Source organism: Aythya marila (genome assembly GCF_965140915.1).
Source record: "Aythya marila genome assembly, chromosome: 5".
Lineage (NCBI taxonomy): Eukaryota > Metazoa > Chordata > Aves > Anseriformes > Anatidae > Aythya > Aythya marila.
Window position 1 is genome coordinate 14,513,427 of NC_139046.1, and position 18,499 is coordinate 14,531,925.

Consider the following 18,499-nt stretch of genomic DNA (forward strand, 5'->3'; position numbering starts at 1 on the left):
TCCTTTCCAAGTCCCTCTACAGTCACCTACCATATCTTTGCATGACAGGTTCAGTGGATACAAGTTTGAAGCCAGAGGTATTTTGGAAATAGTTCTTAAATATTAGATTGTTAACAAGTGTTTAAGGAAAGAATAACTTTGGTTGTTCACATCCCCTCTCCCCTCCCAAGAAAGCTACAACACATTGGTGTTTGCATTTGTTTAATGCTTTACTCGTTTAAATAGAACAAGTAAATTAATTGCAAGGGAAAATATTCAAATATAAATTCGGTAAAGTACATTCTCCTCACAGAGGACTAACCACGTGCCACAGACCTGTGTGCAAAAGAGAGCCTATGAACAATTTTTAGAGCATAGATTCATACCCTGGAGCAAAGGATTAACATCCCAAGTGTCAACCTAACAAGATAAAGAAATCAAGCTCTAGAAAACAGAAGCACTGACTGCAGTTGTCTCATCAGTCATAGTTATAACATCACTACCCCAAAGCTACTATAAAAGCTCTATGCGGCCTCTCTAATTAGATTATTCTTCAGCAGGTGTAAGCCAATATAGGTCTACTGAAATCACTGGAACTGATGTATTTGTTAAGTGTGACTCCAAGAAAGCTACTGCATATACTTAGCACCTAAACATGGCAGAATAAATTAAGATGCACAAATACTGAGTAATACAAGAATACAAAAAGTATGACAGTCACAAAATGCTAGATTAGAAGTTCTAGTATTTCTAGCCAACAGTATCTTTTTAAAAAAAGTCTACCATTCAATACGTACTTGAAAAGTTACAGCAATACAATAGATTTATAAAGAGATTTATATCATTTTTAAAGTAGAAAATACAAGTTACACCTTCCAGCTTGTATTAGCCTTAGCAAATTTCATACAACCTTTGGTTTCAAACCAATACAATGCAAGTAACATTACAGTGCTTACTCATTCATTAGGAGAGGATGCTGTACAATCGAGGGAGAAAAGTTGAAAAACAGGAGTACCAAAGTACTGTATTATAGAAAGTAAAGGCTGAAGCAAAAATACTCTTGGGTATATCCTGTACATCATGTAAACAGACATTCAGAACAGTAAACAGGCTAAAATGTCTTTCAAACCTTCCAACCAGTTACAATATAGCATACATACATATATATCATATATAACACCGTCTTTAGGGAATGTAGCCTGTTACATCTGAATTTACTTCTGTGCTTAGCTCATTTGCAATTCAGACAATACATTCATATAGTAGCAGTACATCTCATTCACTCTTTGGAGTGTGTTAGTTGACACAGACACAGACAGATCAAACAATACCGAGCTTTCCTTTTAACTCAGGTGCTGTTATTATATAATCAACACTCAACTGTTCAAAAGTCATCTTTCTTGCTACTGAAGCTTAGAATTTTCAGATTTATGCACAGCAAATCAAGCTGAAATTCTATTCTATGCAAAAAAGATCTGTTTTAAACTGAAAATAATTGCCTGTTCTACCCAATCAATTGCAATGACTAGATGTTAATTAGACAGTTAACTTCTATTTTAAAAAGCATATATGACAATGATCAGTAAGCATACGCCAAAAAGAGATTACTACTTGCCTCTGTAATATTCAGTCTCTACGTATTTTCAAGCGTTTTGGATAGTAACATTTTGAAGAGAACAAATTTTTTTAAATGTTGTGAGAAGCAAGTTATTTGCTCACCTTCAGCAAAAAGAAAAAATAAGTTTAGTAGTTTTACAGTTTATCAATAGCACTGTGATATGCACAAATTCTCTGAAGCAAAATGCTATAGATCAGTACTAGTATATAGCAGATGTTAATGCAAGAAATTGAGCTTAAGATGTTTGTGGCTGTGTTTGTATGAAAGATTGCAGTGCCTCACACTAAGAATTCCTTCTAGTATTAGATCTTCTTCACTTCAGGGTAAATCATGACTGATCTTTCTTCAAAGCTTCTAGTCTTTGTAGTAATGCATTTCCAAACACCTCTCGATATGCAGGGCTGAGAGAGTCCAATAAGGAGTAGACAGTTTCGTGGTACGGTGTCTGCAAACTGTCATCAGTCTGATCAAAATCATAAGCTACTATCTGTAACAAAGAAATCATTGGTTAATTTTTTGTGATTAGGATCACTTTGCAATGGGAAATAGATACCACAAAGTTTAAGTTTTCCAGTCAGGCTGTACAGTAATATGCAAACAAGATACTTGATTTAAATTGCAGTCTGTGCTTTCTACTGCGGGGCTTACCGGTAATACAGTATTTAGGCTGTTTCAAATACTTTGTTCCAAAACTCAAAATATTAGTAAAAACTGTCACTGTCACTTTTGAAAAGAAGTCTTACATCTATGTAAGATTCTCACAAACACTATAAATGGTACAAAATGGAGTTGTATACATATTGTGTTAATGATTTATCTGGGTACCTGAGAAACCCAGAGTGTTATGCCTATAATAAATATGTCCATTGGCTAATTCAGTCTTCATCATTTTGTAGATGTCTATACAAAAATGCCTGTTTTTCCATCAAGTTATCTTCTCGCTTTGTTTGAAGTAACTGAAGTTCCCCTTTCTAGGGAAACATGTAAAACAGGTTTTCATAAAAGTACAAGATAAATGTGTGTGTTATTTTGGTGCCACTGAAGTATCTCTCTAGGCACGTTTTGAACAAGATCATTACTCAAAACAAAGAGGCATAAGAAATTATAAACAAATTAGTTTACCCTGAGTCCTGCTTCAGTGAGCTCCAGGCAGTACCTGTTCCTTTCCCTGGTTTCCACATTGATATACGCCACATCCTCTGCACATGGAAGTGTTTTTGAGACAAACATGTTGCTGACAGCAAAAAGAACATCATTCACAACAGCTTCGGCTTCTAGTCTCATATCTTTCACATCTGTTCCTTCAAAGTCTGTATAATCAGAATCCTCTTCAAATCCTGTATTACTGGGAGACTCCATAGGATTGCAGTCAGTCTCCATTCTGCATATGGAAACATGCATTTTAGATTATACCGCTACACTCAATGTATGACATTAATAACACAAAACTAAAGGAGTATCTTAAGCAGGCATATTTACCACTGTCCGAAAAAGTAAAAGAGGAGACTCAGTGAATTTGGCAACTCAAGACAGCCCAGAGAACTCCAAACCTTGCTGTTTTGTTCCTGCCAGCACCCAGGAGCTACCACAGGAGCTGCTGCTTCACAGACAGGCAGTTGGCAGTGAGTTGTGTAAGGCTCTGTTATGATTCAGCAGCAGCTAGCTCTGCACTTCGCTGATCCAGAATGCACTAAGAAAGCCAAGTGATGCCAGCAAAAACTGCAATTAACAGCTGCTGAAAATTGGTGAACGTAGTCTATTAGTGAATAATTCATCACTGTTATTGATGAATTTAATACAGATTTCCAAGCGTCTGTGAACTAAATGGGTTATCAAAGGTTATGAGGACAGATTAAGAACAAGGTTTTTGTTTTGCTGCACTAAACCGCCATTCCCTTGTTTTTTACGCAGTAAAAGCCAGTACGACACACACAGCCGGCCTGCTACCACAAAGAGCCGGCCCCGGCGCTACCCCACACCCCGGGGAACCTGCCCGAGCCCTGCAGCGCAGCCCCAGCAGGAACAAACCCCTCGCAGCACCCCACCACCTCCGTCGCTGCCTCACAAACCCACCCGGCGCCCGCACGCGGACCCAGCCCAGGCTTAGGCAGCCCCCGAAGCCCGGCGGCTCCGAGGGAGGGCCGCTCAGGGCAGGTTCGCGTCGCACGGAGAGGAGCGGGCAGCCGCCTCCCGGCAGGCAGCCCACCCACCCACCCACCCACCTACCGGCGCGGGTGCCCGGCACCGAAGAGCGCTCGCCCCGCTCGCCCCGGGGCCGCTCCCCGCAGAGCCAGAGCCGGCCCCGGCCCCGGCTCCACCGCCTCCCTCGGCCGCTTCCGCCCCCGCCTCCTCCGCCGGGGACGCCATTTCCTCGCGGACGTCAGGGGGCCGGGCACAGCGCTCGGCGGAGCGGGGGGGGGGGCGAAGCGGGAAGGAAGGCGACAAACAAACAGCCCGCATCGGCCCGGCACGGCCCGGCTCGGCACGGCAGCGGAGAGCTGACAGGGGGCGCCCCCCCAGCCCTTTCCCTCGCCGCACCCCGCGGCGCCGCCGTCCCCCCCCTGCGCCGCTCGCGGGGCGCCGAGAAGATGGCGGCGGCGGCGTGAGGATGGAGCTACCTGCCTGAGGGCAGGCGGTGCCGCCCCTCCGGCCGTGCCTGGCCGCGGGGAGCCCCGGCGGGAGCCAGCGCTGAGGGGCGAGGCCGGGCCCGGCGGCTGCCGCTCGCCCCCTTCTCTGTATCCGGCCGCCCCGTCCCGCTGCCCGGCCCCCAGCGCGCCGCCGCCATGCCGTGGCCTTTCTCGGAGTCCATCAAGAAGAGGGCCTGCAGGTACCTGCTGCAGAGGTACCTGGGCCACTTCTTGCAGGAGAAGCTCAGTCTGGAGCAGCTCAGCCTGGATCTCTACCAGGGCACCGGCTCCCTGACGCAGGTCCCCCTGGATAAGTGGGTAAGAGATGCCGGCGCTTCGCCCCCTCGGCTCCTGCTGCGGCTGAGGGACCAGCTGATCGCCTGCCCCCGGCTGCCACCCACTTCGTTTTCAGTACCCGGCCTCCTTATGTAAAAAGTTAGAGCCATAATTAGCGTCTCATCCAGGGAGCTCTCCTCTGATGTGCGAACACTTGAAAAAAAAATAATCTGGGCATTTATTACGGATATATTTTTCTGGCTATGGCTTGGTTTTGTTGTTTGGTTTTGATTATGGATGAGAAAAGAGGTGTTTGCAGTTTAAGTGAAAGAAGGCAGGAGTTGCTGACTTCTCAGGGAGAAGGAGCCAGTGCTGCCCAGACCATTGGAAATTGTTGCTGTAGTTCCTGAGAATCCTGTTTACTGACTACTGCTCGAGACGATAAAAACACATAGTGATCCCTGTTCTATCTCTGCTTTGTCTTCAGCAGGGAGGCCCTTAGTTCTTTCTGGCAGTGTTGTGCTGGACTTCAGGGACTGTTCTTAGGGATCTCCACAGCCTAGGCTTGGAAATGATGACAGTATGTGTTGACAAGAAATGGGAAGCTGCTTTTAGCTGAGTTAGCAGGTGGGCTGCGTTGCTTTGAACCAACAGAAGTTTTTTTCAGCCCTGTTCTGTAGATATTTATATATACGTATGTATGTGTCTGTACACATACAAACACTTGTACCCTACTGTAGTTATTCAGAAGTCTGTGTCCATGTAGTGTTTTGTAAAGTTTCTTGGGTTAATTACCAATGGCACTGCATTCCACCTGCCAGTCAAATGAGTGTCATGAGGAGCTTTAAGTGCTTCTGTGGGTCAGTCACTGACTTTAAAGGTAGCATGGATGATTAACTATGCAGGCTTAATGCTTTACAAGCTACTGACAAAACACGTTTTTACAATACTGTGCTCTGGGTTCATTTTAAAATGCTTGTGAATGATATTTTCAGATAATGATTTTCCTGTTGTTTATGTACAAGTATGTTGGAAAGTGGCAGGGGACAGACATTTGTAGAAATGCTCAAAATTACCAGGGTTTTAGTGTTGGGAGTTGTTGTTTTCTTCCTTTTCAGTGTTGCCCACATCTTGTTTTCTGTGGCTGGCAGTAAGGCTGTTAGGCTTTGAGTTATTATGCCCTCTAGTGGGTGTCACGGCAGTCCTCACTAGTCAAAGTGACATTATTTGAAATACAAGTATTTTGAAATAGAGGCAGTTATAGACAATAGTAAATGAATACTTAATTATGGATACAGAGTGATTAAGTGTCTGTACACTAAGGCTTAGGTTATCTTTCGCATTTGTAGATCAACATTTTTCTTTCTGACTTGTAAACAATGAATGACATGTTTGAGGTTCTCTGCACGTGACTCTCGTGTATGACAGATTGCAAAACAGATGTCACGGAAGTACTACAGCCCCTTTTTTTCCTCTAGTTGTTGTAAGCTTGTTCTCAGCGAATCACCAGGATGACTGTAGTTTTGCATATTATCTCATCCATTTTTGTGGATACATTTGTTCATCTTAATATGCAGTAAGATGTACATGTGTTTACAATTTCTACAGATAGAAATACCTGGGGCTATTGCCGTAACACCCTTGCTGCCTGGACTGTTGAGAAAAATCAGAATGTATCCCACGTTATTTGTGGTTGAATGTTAGTGCATACTGAATAGTATTTTAGCAGGTAGTATTGCTGTGATTCCAGCTGCATACTTTCAGTCAAACATGGGAAAAAGTCCTGATGCGAAGACTGTGCTTCAGTTTTAAAATCTTGCTTAGAATGCTCTAAGTAGTGCTTTCTAGGCACAACAGGTATAAAAATGCCTGATTTTTCTTGTCTTTTAGATAGTAAATTTCTATTTCAAAGTAATAAGGAATGTATTTAATAATTTTTGTTGTAGTGTATCTTGCTAGCAAAAAGTTTTGAGGTCAGATTTATTCAAAATTCATTTTAATAACTAGCTTACTTCCTTTTATAGCAAATTAATTTGTAAAGGTTCAAGTAATTTAACCTGATTTGAAAATAACACTGATTCTTTTTTCATACCAAATAATTACTTCTTGCTTTATCTTATGCTACTGCCACATCTATAAATATTACATTTAATTCAAAATAACATTTTAATGTCTTTGAATCTTCATTATTTGATTATTAAAAACTTTCCTGACAGAACTGTTTCAAGTTCTGTTTTTAAGTTGGTGTCTTTTTCTACTGCTTGAGTGGACTTTGGAACAGGAACTAGAAAAGCATACAAGTAGACAAAATTCTAAAAGCAAATTTACTGAGAGTATAGAACAAGTTAACACAAAGTGACAGTTACAACTGGAGACTTATGAATGAAAAAAAACTAATTTTCCGAAGTTTTTGTTCAGTTTAATTTTAAATCATCCTATAGAGATGATAGAACAGCATTTTAAAAATAAATAAAAACTGAAAGCATCTTTTAATTCCTTATCTTTTTAACATATTGAATTTATACTTTTTTGAGGTAAAATCAAAGTTTGTGTTCAAGATAGGAAGGTTGAAACCACACGTTTGTCTGTAGAATGCTATTTCGTAATACTACAGCTGCAGTCTTCAGTAGTGTCTTGGGTACAGCAGAAAGTTACACTCACCAAGTTTGATGTGAGAGATTGTGTTTATTTTATTAGAGCAGCCTAGATAGTTCTTATTTAGTGAAAATTGGAATTACTGAACATTTGAATTAGTGCAAACAGGGGGCTGCCTTCTTTGTATAGATGGGGAAAATGTGTTTGGTTTGAAAAAGGGCTTTTTTGGACTGTATAGTTGTAATGAAATCACTATGGTGCAAAACGACCTTTCTGAGGATTACAGAAAACTTCAAAATCCTTAATTACTGCTTCAGAGCTGACTTCCATTTCTGTCATCAATTTCACTCTTTGTGATACTTATGGGAACTTGATTGACTGGAGTTTTGTTTATAATGTCATTATAAAGGACTCAATTAATGAAACAGTTTCTGTTGAATATTGGATTGTCAACTGAGTTTCAATTTTTGTAATTTTAAATTAGTGCTGAACATGACTTTGAACACAATAAAATCTAATTTAGAAATGGCAAGTATGGTATGAAGCAAGAGATGATTACTTGGTTGTGTTGTTCCATTGTTGCAGGGAAGGGTCAAATGAGTGTTACATTAAAATTTGTCTTGTGAAATAGGCTTGCCACAGAAACCAGGTACTTACTGTGTTTTTAGTCTTAATATTGCTAGAAATTGGTCTTCCAGTATTGGTAGAAAAAGAACAGATGAACCTGTATCAGTATTGTGGTATTTATAACAGTAGGATAGCAGAAGTTGTTGATATGGTGTAAAAATACAGGTTACATAGCTAGCCACAGATAAAACTGTATTATGTTGAAAGCTCAGTAGTGAATGGAAACAAATTATGATGGAATCAAAATACTTGGAAACAGCTGGTTTATTGTTTCTCTAATTCCTTTTCTAATAGATCAACGTTTTCTTACATACACACGCATATATATGCATTATTGTTGTTATTATGCTGATTTTTTTTTTTCTTGATTCTCTCCTAGTGTCTTAATGAGATCCTGGAGTCTGCAGATGCACCTCTGGAAGTCACAGATGGTTTTATCCAGTCAATTTCTTTATCTGTTCCATGGGGATCGTTGCTACAGGATAACTGTGCGTTGGAAGTAAAAGGATTAGAGATGGTCTTCAGGCCAAGACCAAGGCTTGGTAGGCTTGTTATTTTTTCATTTTTGAAAAGGAGACTTCACAGTTTTTCAGAGGGAAAAAGGCTGCACCTGCTTTAGTCAGTTCTTAGCATTATTTAAAGTGTTATTTTAATTTACATACATTAACAATAGGGAATGTTGTAAAGAAACTGTCAAGTGTTTCCTAATTGTTTGTTGTATTAAATAACTTACAATGTTTATAATACTGATGTATCTTTTCTTCCAAACAGCTTCAGGCATATTTGAAATGAAACAGTGCAGCACGGTAGGGAGTTTCTGTTAGCTAGTTTTTTTGGTTATTGTGTGCCAAGTGCTGTTAGTCAGCATTAGTAGATGTGGACCTTGGCTGTTACGTGGCAGGAGAAGAACACAACAGTGTGAGACTATGAGGAGGGGGTTCAGTGAGGTACTGGCTTTCTTCAGCAACTTCATAGCAGAATCTGCATGTAGTGTGTATATTTGGATAACAGATACATTTTAATTGCTATCACAGTCTGAAATAATTACTGTAAATACTTATTAGCTTTGGTTATAATTCTGAGAGCATTGTTTGAGCTCTTCTGGTTTGTCTACATTCATACAAATCTAGATGATCTAGTTTTGATTATTCTGGTGATAAATTTTTAGTGACTCTGAAACTCCCAGAAAATCTGTTAACACTTACTATTATAGCATGTGTGGGACATCCCTGTGCATTTTTAATTTGTGGAAATTAAAGCATGAATGTTTGAAGGATTTTAATTTGTTTTCCTTTTTATAGTGTAAAGAAGATGGAAAAAAAATATTTTCTTCCAATATTTTTTCCTTGATTATTCTATATTTCTTTTCATAAATGGAAAAATGCATAAATCTATTCTCCATCTTTCACAGGTTACTTTAAGTAACACATTTTCTCCATTTCATTCTTGTTTGTTTGACTGGAACTAAATTTTGAGCAGTCTTACTTTCCCAGTTAAGATTATTTCTTTGAAAGAATGGTAGTATAAGGAGAAAGGTTTATTTGTTCACTTTCATTCATTTATTTCTATTTGATCAACAGTGCTGGTTTTATTTGATTGCTAAGCTGGAATATTTTGTCCATTTAATATGTTTGCATTTGTGCTTGTTGTACTGTTTGTTTCCTGTACTGGAGTGTTATGTTTGAAGTTTATTACCTTTTCTAATCTAGATTTATAGTGTTTGCTCACAAAAGGCTTGGTGTTAGCTGATAGAGTTTCAATTAAGTTAATCTATCTGCTAAAAAAATGGTTCAGTTTAACACATGCTGTGCTCTTGGAATGCTGTTTTATTATTTTATAGTTACTAGGTCAGGTCTGCATTAGACATTTAAACATGTTTAAATTAACATGCTAAGATAACATTTTAAACCTTGTTAAGTCTTCCATCATCCAGGGTGTGTTTCAAATGGAGTAGGAAACCCAAAAATAATTCTTAAAAACAAAGTTATTTCTCTTATTTCATTTTGCTGATTATGCCTGCAAAATCATACCAGTGTATTAAACTTTAGAGTGAAATTATTTACTTAAAGCAATGCTGAAGATTGGTTAATTTGAACAGTGCTTTCATCCTTTCAAATACCAGAATCTCACCAGTGCAGTTTAAACAGATTAAAGTAATTTAAAAATAGTGTATCTCATAAAGACAGATCATGACTAAATTTGTTTTTAGGTATGACTTCTTACCAAGTTGTTGAAACTATTTTATTGTTGTCCAAAGTGTATTACTTATTTCATTTTGTCTTCATTGTTTCAAAATGTTCACAGACAAATTTATTAAGACTTCTCTTACTTTACAGCATCGGGGTCTGAACCTATGTATTGGTCAAGTTTTATGACCAGTAGTATGCAGCTTGCAAAAGAGTGTCTTAGCCAAAAATTGACAGATGAACAAGGAGAAGGATCCCAACCTTTTGAAGGACTTGAGAAATTTGCAGAAACTATTGAAACAGGTATGAATTCATTATTGAGGTCTGAGTGAACATCGCAGTTTTTGTTGTATGTCAGTTCTGCAAAATGGCATCTCGTTTGCCCTAACTTTCCTCGCAAATCTTCACTTTATACTTGTAAACAGGCTGACAGGACAATAGCTCCTGTATTCAAGGTGTGTGTGTGGGGAATATGCTTAAAAATGTGTGTATGCATACTTCAGTCGATAGAATGAGCCCTTCTTCGGGGCCAAATTGGCCATTGTTTACACCAGAACAAACTGAGGTAAATCTGTGCGTGAATGATTGGTGAGGTGCCTTACTTGCGGAGGTACCAGTTTTAGTACATCATGCAAACTTACTGTTCTAAGTGTTGATGCTTTTGAAGAAAATCAGAATGTTTTTTCAACTCGTTTTACACAAAGCTGATTTGTTAGGATGTGTATGTCAAGGATCACACCATGTTGCTAGATATACTTTAGAAACTATGCTTGCTGTTGTTGAAGTGGAAGAAAATAAGTGTTTATGACCACGTGATGGAATAGAGAGCCTTGTGCTGGAATGTCTGAGCTAAGGGAAACATTTAAAATCAGATCTAGAAATAGAAGTATACAGATAAAGACCCATGGTGCCTTATAGCAATGTTTAGGAGTTGAGACATGGTGTGCAATGCAGCAGATGTTTTAAGGGTCATCCACGTTGAGCCATAGAACAACTTGGTTTGAGTTGCTGTTTGCTCAAGTCCATTACAGTCCATTTCATGGTGTGGTTGTACATATTAGACATTTAGTAGTACTTCATATCATCACTTGACATCTTGTTACTTTATTAAACTTAATGGCAATTTGTTTTCACTGAAATAAATATTGAGAACTTTGCCAATTGAAAATGGCCTTTCATTTGGTTTATAAAAGTTGTTACTGAGTAAAGTGACTTAAGTGCTTGCTGTCTTTTAATTTTCTCATTTAAGTTCTACGAAGAGTGAAAGTTACCTTTTTAGATACTGTTTTGCGAGTTGAACATGTGCCAGAAAACTCTAAAAGTGGAACTGCACTTGAAATTCGAATTGAAAGGTAAAGACTTTTAGAAAAATCTATCTGTAGTTATATTTTTTTCAAGACTTTTTTGCTGCATCTTGTACAAAGTATTTTACCATGTGCACATAAACGCATATTTATATACAGTTAGACACTAGATCTCGAGTAGCCCCGTTAAGACTACCTCTTTTATGGAGCCAGGGAGCAGTTTCTCCACTGAACTATAACTGCACAATATTTAATCATCAAATTAGAAGAGATCTAGACTTTTCGAAAGACAAGGTAACGACCGCTTCCACAATTAATGAAAATTGTCTCTCAGAAGCTCCAAAGTCATTTGATATTACTGGCAAATCAGGCCACCTCTTACTCAAAAGGGATAAATAGCATGCTGTTTTGATATTTGATACATCTTATTTATGGAAAGTCAGATGTATTTTTCCACTGCAGATTCTCTTATGTGGAGACTTGCACCAAAAATTTATGGGACTGGAATACATTTTCTCAATATTCAAATTTAATACTGACACTGAATATTACTTTCAAATAGTGCTTGTAGACAACATAAAAATATTAGATGATATATTTTCCAAAAAACAGGATTCTGAAGCAAGAGTTACATATGTCCGAGTGGAAACAGTGATGGGCAGACTCCTTCATTTTACAGTCAGATTAGACATAAGTACAAGGGTAATACACCAGGATATATTTACACTAGAAGCATGTTGCAATTGTCCTGTAGGAAGTTGAAGGTTTCCACCCATTCCCAGAGAGTGGTGGTTTCTCCTTTCAGGACAGTCTACGGCATTGTAAATAGTCTGAAGAGGGAGAGAGCATGTACAAACTTAGAGGCTAAATGGCACAATAAAGGTAAAAATTTGCATGCTCCTACCATCTTTATTTCCTTGCTTTTGTCTCCCAGAACTATGTACTGTGATGAAACTGCTGATGAGTGCTCTGGAATTAATGTACATCAGCCCACAGCTTTTGCTCACAAGTTACTTCAGCTCTCAGGTGTCTCTTTCTTCTGGGATGAGTTTCCCGCATCAACAAAGTCCTCCCCAGTGTGTTCAGCTACACAGCTGGTAAAATAAAATGCATTATGTAAGAATGTAAAGTGATGAAGCATAGAATATATTGTTACACTGATGTATTAGATTCATTCTAAAGGATATAGAAATTGAACTTTTACTTGCATCTGTATTTGCTAACGTTCATAAACACTTCTGTTGATTTTTGACAAGGGGGAAGGAAATAGAGACTTTATTACTGAGTAAAATTCAGAATGTATTGTACTGGAATCGGTTTGCAAGTTTAATGTGTGGAAGTCCTCTATAACTTGCTATTCTGTGGAAATTTGCTCCATTTTTTTGTGATGGCCTAATGTTTCAGATTTTCATGTGCCTTGTTTCTTCATGGTTATTAATAAGTGTTTTTTTAATACCACTATCAAATTTATATTTGTGTGAAATTATCATTTGTGTGATAAGCTTATCTGAAGTGCATGTTTACATCTCTTGATAAGAAATGCCATATATTCTAATTCCTATCTCTGTAACATTTTAAGGCAACTGAGCCAAAGCTTTCACCTAGCTGGAACCCAAAAATCACTTATGAGCCACATCCGCAATTAACAAGAAACTTGCCAGAAATTACTCCTTCTGACCCTGTACAGATCAGTAAGCTGATTGGTAGAATGGAGCTGAGCCTAACATTAAAGCAAAATGAAGTACTTCCTGGAGCTAAGGTTAGTCAAGCTTTCCTGGTCTTTAAAATTATTGGTTATGTAGGACTTTTTTTTAACTGTACATAAAAATGGTGAGATTTTCACCATTCAAAAGAATCAGCTTAGGTTTTGTTTTAGATTGGTATTGAATGCAGCCAATGTGTATGTCTAATAAAACATCTTTACAATGGATATCTGATATTTTCCCAGGACATATCATAAAATACAGGAAAAAAGAAAAGGAAAATATAAATATAAAAAAAAAAAGAAAAAAAATATTTATGTTATCTGTTAAAAAAAAAAAAAAATCCCCTAACAATTATACAGTTTTTAAACTTATAAATAAGTGTGGGTTTGTGGGTCTCTTGTTTTTTCTTAAGTAAACACGTTAACTACTTAGATATTCTCCTGCTATTTCTGTGCAAAGCAAACAGTAGAAGGAACTGCAGGAGGACAGTTAATTAAAATTACATTTGGAAGTACAAGAAATGCATTGAAATCTCTTAAAGGAGGGTTCTTGTATCTTGGAGATGGAATGAATTTATGTATGGCATTGAGTCCTGAGGAAATTGTTTTGTTTTCATGAAACTCCTGCTGCTATTCATTTATCCTTTTTCTTGTAGCACTATGACTAACTTTGCCTATGTATGCATGGAATGTTGAAATGGCTGATTAAAAACACTGTAAAAGGATATAATTACCTCTAGAATTACAAGTAGTCCTTAAATTCTTACTTAGGTTGCAGCACTGTAAAACATGTGAATGTTTCTACTTTTGAGATTTTATGTTAAAATTTATAGCAATAACATAATAATGCTATATTTAAATGCTAGTAGTTAAAATAATATTTTGACTTTGACCTAAAAATACAGGAAACAAAGCAGTTGAACATAAAGTTTTTTTTTTTTTTTTCTTTTTTCTTTTCTTTAAAGGTGTGAATAGATGAGTAAATTTGTATAAATAGATGCCCCTTGTCTCCAATTTTAAAATAATCTATTAACCATTGCAGGGAAATTCTGTTCTACTAGAGTTTTCTTCCATGGGCTGCAAAGGCATCTTGGCTCCAGTGTCTGGAGCACCTTCTCCCTGTCCTTCTTCTCTGACCTTCGGTGTTGCAGGATTGTTTCTCACAGCTGTTTTTTTTCCTTGCAGCCTACATAGCATTTTGCTGTTTCTTAAATATGTTGTTGCAGGGGTGAAAACCTGCTTCGCTGATGAGCTCAGCTGTGTCCTGAGGAGAGTCTGGTGCAGGGCTGGCTATAACCAGCCCTGCCCAGCACAGGACAGCCCGTGACCTCTTCTCACAGAGGCCATTCCTACAGCACACCCTGCTACCAACGCTTTGCCACCTACACCCAATATAATGAATATAGGATTCTAGAACTGAAAAATAAATCTATAGCAGTTCTTAATGTAAATTTAGCTTGAGCTGTTCTCACAAGATACGTGGCTTACTCTGTGGTATACCATGTTAAAACAATTAGACTTTTAAAATCATCCTGCTCTTTTGGAATAAAGTATTTAAATCTGTTAATCTGTACACTGAAGAGAAATTCTAGAGAGAACCTTTGCAGTTTTCAAGATCTACTTCAGAAGGAGCTGATTTCAGTATTTTGTAATTAGTACATAAAAACTAAATGTATACTTCTGGTTGCTTCTAAAATTATTAAAGAAGCAAAACTACTAGCATGTAAATGGTATTCTTGAATTTTCCTGCTAGGTGATTCTGTATTTAATTTAATCAACTAAACAGTGAGACAGGTCTGTTCATCTTGCCAAGCTACAGATCAGAAGCAATACACTGTTAAAGTTCTAGCTGTTGGACGACGAAAGTGTTGCTGGGATGGCTGTATTCTTCACAGCATCAAAATGTATCATCAAAATATTTGAGTCAAGACTTCGCAAGAAAAATTGTGTTCATTAATTTTTGTCCTTTTTTTTTTGCAGTTGGATGTAGATGGACAGATAGACTCTGTACATCTGTTTATGTCACCAAGGCAGGTGCATCTTCTGTTGGACATGGTAGCAGCTATTGCAGGACCAGGCAAGTGAGCGTTCCGTAAATGTTAAATGTGTATTTAGGTTGACGGGAATGAAAATTTGTAAGATAAACAAGTTTCTTCAGTGGAAAAAATGTTTGTGGTGGTAGATTAATAATTTTCATCCGTTTTTAGCAAAATGCTCTGCGTATTACTATAATGCGATTTTTATTCAGTTGCAGATTGTTGGTAATGAAAATGCAGGTAATTATTTTTTTATTTTTATATATATATTTTTAAAGACTAGAGATTGGGAAATGGAAGTTGGAGAAAGTCAGGAGGCCAGAACATTTCTGGTTCTTACAGCTTCTGTTTGACCAGAGGGTTTAGGTTGAAGCGTTCCAGTTTGTTCTGTGTCCTATGCTTTAGAGACAGGCACGGAAAACACTTAATACTGGGTAGATGCTTGATACTCTTCTAACGATGCTGGCATTTTTGTTGTACTAGACTTGTTAATTGGTTTTGGATAACTGGAAAAACATTACAAATAGTTTCTGATTTGTATCATCTTCAAACCTGAAATTTTAATAATTCCTTAATAGTAAAATCTTCAAGGGATTGTGTCCATTAGTCTCTAAAGCTGACCCAGAAATATACAGTGATACCATATGTGAACATATCTGCATATATGATCTTAAAACAGTTACTTCAGACTTGAAAGTAATGCTAAAGAGAGAATAATCCATCTTGGAAGCATAAAATCCCCAAACCAATGTGTATATATACATCTGATACACAACAGATGAGTGTGCATCTACAGATAGACATGCATATAAATCTACACAACAATGACAATTGGTTAATTTTCAGATTCAGATTTTAATTTTCTTTGGGATACTGGTGAGGAAGTAACAGTGAGTTTTGTGTCTTCTTAATTTAGAGAGCCTAAGCAGGATAGAATTGTCAAATAAAGATAGGAAGAACCGACCGATGAAGCAGGAAGATGAGTATCGAATCCAGATGGAGTTGAAACGTTATTTAAGAAAAGAGTCTTTATCTGCAGGAGCCTCATCTGAACAAAGCTTCTATGAGACAGAGACTGCCAGAACTCCTTCTAGTCGTGGCAAGTATAAAAGATGATGCAGTGTAGCAAATAACCTGTTGTGAAAATTACATACATTGAGTGTTGATCTTTTAATCTTAGTAATTTTAGTATCAAAAGAACTTTGACATACTACTATTCAGTGCTACTAATTGTACTGCTAAAAATGAACTCACAGTATTAGGCTGGATTTCATTCAGTGTTTCTTTAAAAGTGTTCAGTAATCTATATGTTATTTTGCAACATTGTAAATACATGTGAACTGTAGTATCTTTTCAAAATATGGTTGAGAAAAGTAATAGTTGCATTGCACTAATATTTTTATTTGTTTAAATATTAAAAAACAGTAAGAATATGAAAATGAAAACTTTGATTTGTAAAAAGGTGTGAAATTATAGAAACTATGCCAATTTGAATGTAAAAACAGAACGGTTAACATTTTATTTTTCTTGCATTTTTTTTTTTTAATTTCTGTCTGTATGTACTACTTGTTTTAGTGTCAGGAGAAGCTGGAGCTTCTGTGAACAATATATTTAGCTGGTTATTTTGCCTTGCCATTGGATTTCTGAACTTAGAAATACATTCCCATTAAAAATAAAGTTAGTTTTTTACTTCAGAAAGTAACTCTTTATTATCCTTGTTTCTTACTAGAAGAAGAAGTTTTTTTCTCGATGGCTGACATGGACATGTCTCACAGCCTTTCCTCTCTTCCACCTCTTGGAGACCCTCCTACTATGGACCTAGACTTGTCTTTAACTAGTACATACACAACGACACCAGCAGGATCTCCGCTGAGCACTACAGTGGTATGTATAGTATTAACTGCATTTAAAATCTCTTTGAAATCAACATTTTTTCTGTGAAACGGTTGGATAAATATTCTTTGCAATATCAAGAACTGTTACTAGTCAACACTTCCTGTTACCGCAATTTTGCATCCTTCTGTCTGTGTATAGACCTGAAATTGTTTAAGAGCTGTCTTGAGGCATGAAGTTATTTAGAGCTGATAGTATTCCTTGTCAGCTATGGAAGCTGTATTGGAAAGTTGTTTTTTTTGTTTGGCTACCAGGACAGGAAATGGAAAGTACTTGTTTTGAAATTCCTCAGAAATTAACAATGGTCATCTGTGAAAGACCCTTTGATTTTTCACAACTGTCTATTTGATATCTGAGTCTTGTTTTAACATGGACTATGCTGGCAATGACAATGAAAATACAAAATCATTATACTCATTTCCTAGAGAACAAAAGCTACGCTGTTAACAGATTTGGGGAAGATGGAGATATTAGGTGCCTAGCGTTTTACTTAATTAAAGCTATGGACAATGTATGCTTTTTACAGAGAAACAAGATAATAGATGTTCATTGAGAGAGCAGCTTTATCCAGCTTTATAAATGCGTGGATAAAGACTACTATAGAATTAAAAAACGTAGCCTAAAGCATATCTACATCATGCAGTTGAGTGTTAAAATGCCATGAAATAGCATGCTGTTGATTGTTTATGCATGTCTCCATGTTCCTTTGCCTTACTGTTTATATGTTATCTAATAAATAAGTATACAAACATCTATTTAGCAAACTTACGATGTAGCATATTTTTGTTTTAGCTTCAACCAACTTGGGGTGACTTTCTTGACCGTAACAGACAAGAGCTACAACCTCCAAGGGGTTCTTCGCTTACAGCCAATGTGGTTCACCAGACTTCCTTAAGAAGGACATGTGAGTAAAAATGCTGTCTTACATTCTACTCTCCAGATAGTTCTGGAAAGAAATTGTTAATGGAGCAACTTGGTAAAAAGAAATGAAAATCAAAAGAAAGATGATGTTATGAATGTTTTATTGCTGAAAAATTATATCGACAAACTTTTGTATTTCAGCTATTCCATCCAGATCTGTTTCTGTGGATGAATCCAGACCTGAGCTTCTTTTTAGACTGGCAGTGGGAACTTTCTCAGTGTCTGTACTTCATATTGACCCTTTACCCCCACCTGAAAGTTCACTGAACCATAACCCATTGACACCAATGGCTCGGGATTTCTTTGCCCGAATAGAAAAGATTGAGCCAGCTAAATTTGCAACAGAAGATTTTCTGTCTTTCCGAGAAGTGTTTGCAGAAGCTTGTTCTCATGATCACCTTAGGTATAACTTTGCTTGTTAATAAATCTAATTTAAGTAAATATATTTATCTCTTAAGTAAACTTGAATAAAATAAAGAAGTTTATTTCCATTGGAAATGCCACTTAATTGAATTGCATTGGACTTGTTTGTTAACTTCGAAATAGCCTTGTATTTTGACACCTGTTGTCCAAGGTGTATTTTTAATATAAAAAAAGAAGCAAAAATATAAACACTAAAGTAAACCTAGCACCTTTCTATGATTGATCAGTTAATCTAGGTAAAGTTTACTGAAGAAAGCTACAGAATCAGGATCATTAAGTAAAATATTTCTTTAGAAACAGATGTATTTT

At 37.2% G+C, this 18,499-nt stretch overlaps 2 protein-coding genes across 5 annotated transcripts in view; one reads left to right on the forward strand and one right to left on the reverse strand.

The window, feature by feature from the left end:
• Positions 1 to 190: 190 nt before the first annotated feature.
• Positions 191 to 3,948, reverse strand: GSKIP (GSK3B interacting protein). 2 transcript variants are annotated; one of them, XM_082762311.1, is made up of 3 exons: positions 3,824 to 3,948; positions 2,720 to 2,978; positions 191 to 2,084 (listed from the first exon to the last, which is right to left on the reverse strand). In XM_082762311.1, exons 2-3 carry the CDS (start codon positions 2,975 to 2,977, stop codon positions 1,926 to 1,928), a joined length of 417 nt encoding a protein of 138 aa, XP_082618437.1. In that variant the 5' UTR covers position 2,978; positions 3,824 to 3,948; the 3' UTR covers positions 191 to 1,925. The 2 variants fall into 2 exon arrangements, with proteins under 2 accessions (XP_082618437.1, XP_082618438.1); XM_082762312.1 differs by lacking the exon at positions 3,824 to 3,948 and adding an exon at positions 3,077 to 3,752.
• Positions 3,949 to 4,239: 291 nt separating this feature from the next.
• The window catches only part of ATG2B (autophagy related 2B), a 44,397-nt gene continuing 30,137 nt past the window's right edge, over positions 4,240 to 18,499 (forward strand). For 2 of the 3 annotated variants that reach the window (XM_082762308.1, XM_082762309.1), the window contains exons 1-4: positions 15,874 to 16,052; positions 16,683 to 16,837; positions 17,639 to 17,750; positions 17,909 to 18,170. In XM_082762308.1, coding sequence (XP_082618434.1) covers positions 15,920 to 16,052; positions 16,683 to 16,837; positions 17,639 to 17,750; positions 17,909 to 18,170 — 662 coding nt within the window. In that variant the 5' untranslated portion in view covers positions 15,874 to 15,919. Of the gene's footprint in view, positions 4,543 to 8,101; positions 8,265 to 10,058; positions 10,212 to 11,157; positions 11,261 to 12,146; positions 12,310 to 12,791; positions 12,972 to 14,897; positions 14,999 to 15,873; positions 16,053 to 16,682; positions 16,838 to 17,638; positions 17,751 to 17,908; positions 18,171 to 18,499 lie in introns of those variants that run through there. The other variant, XM_082762310.1, reaches the window with a different exon arrangement.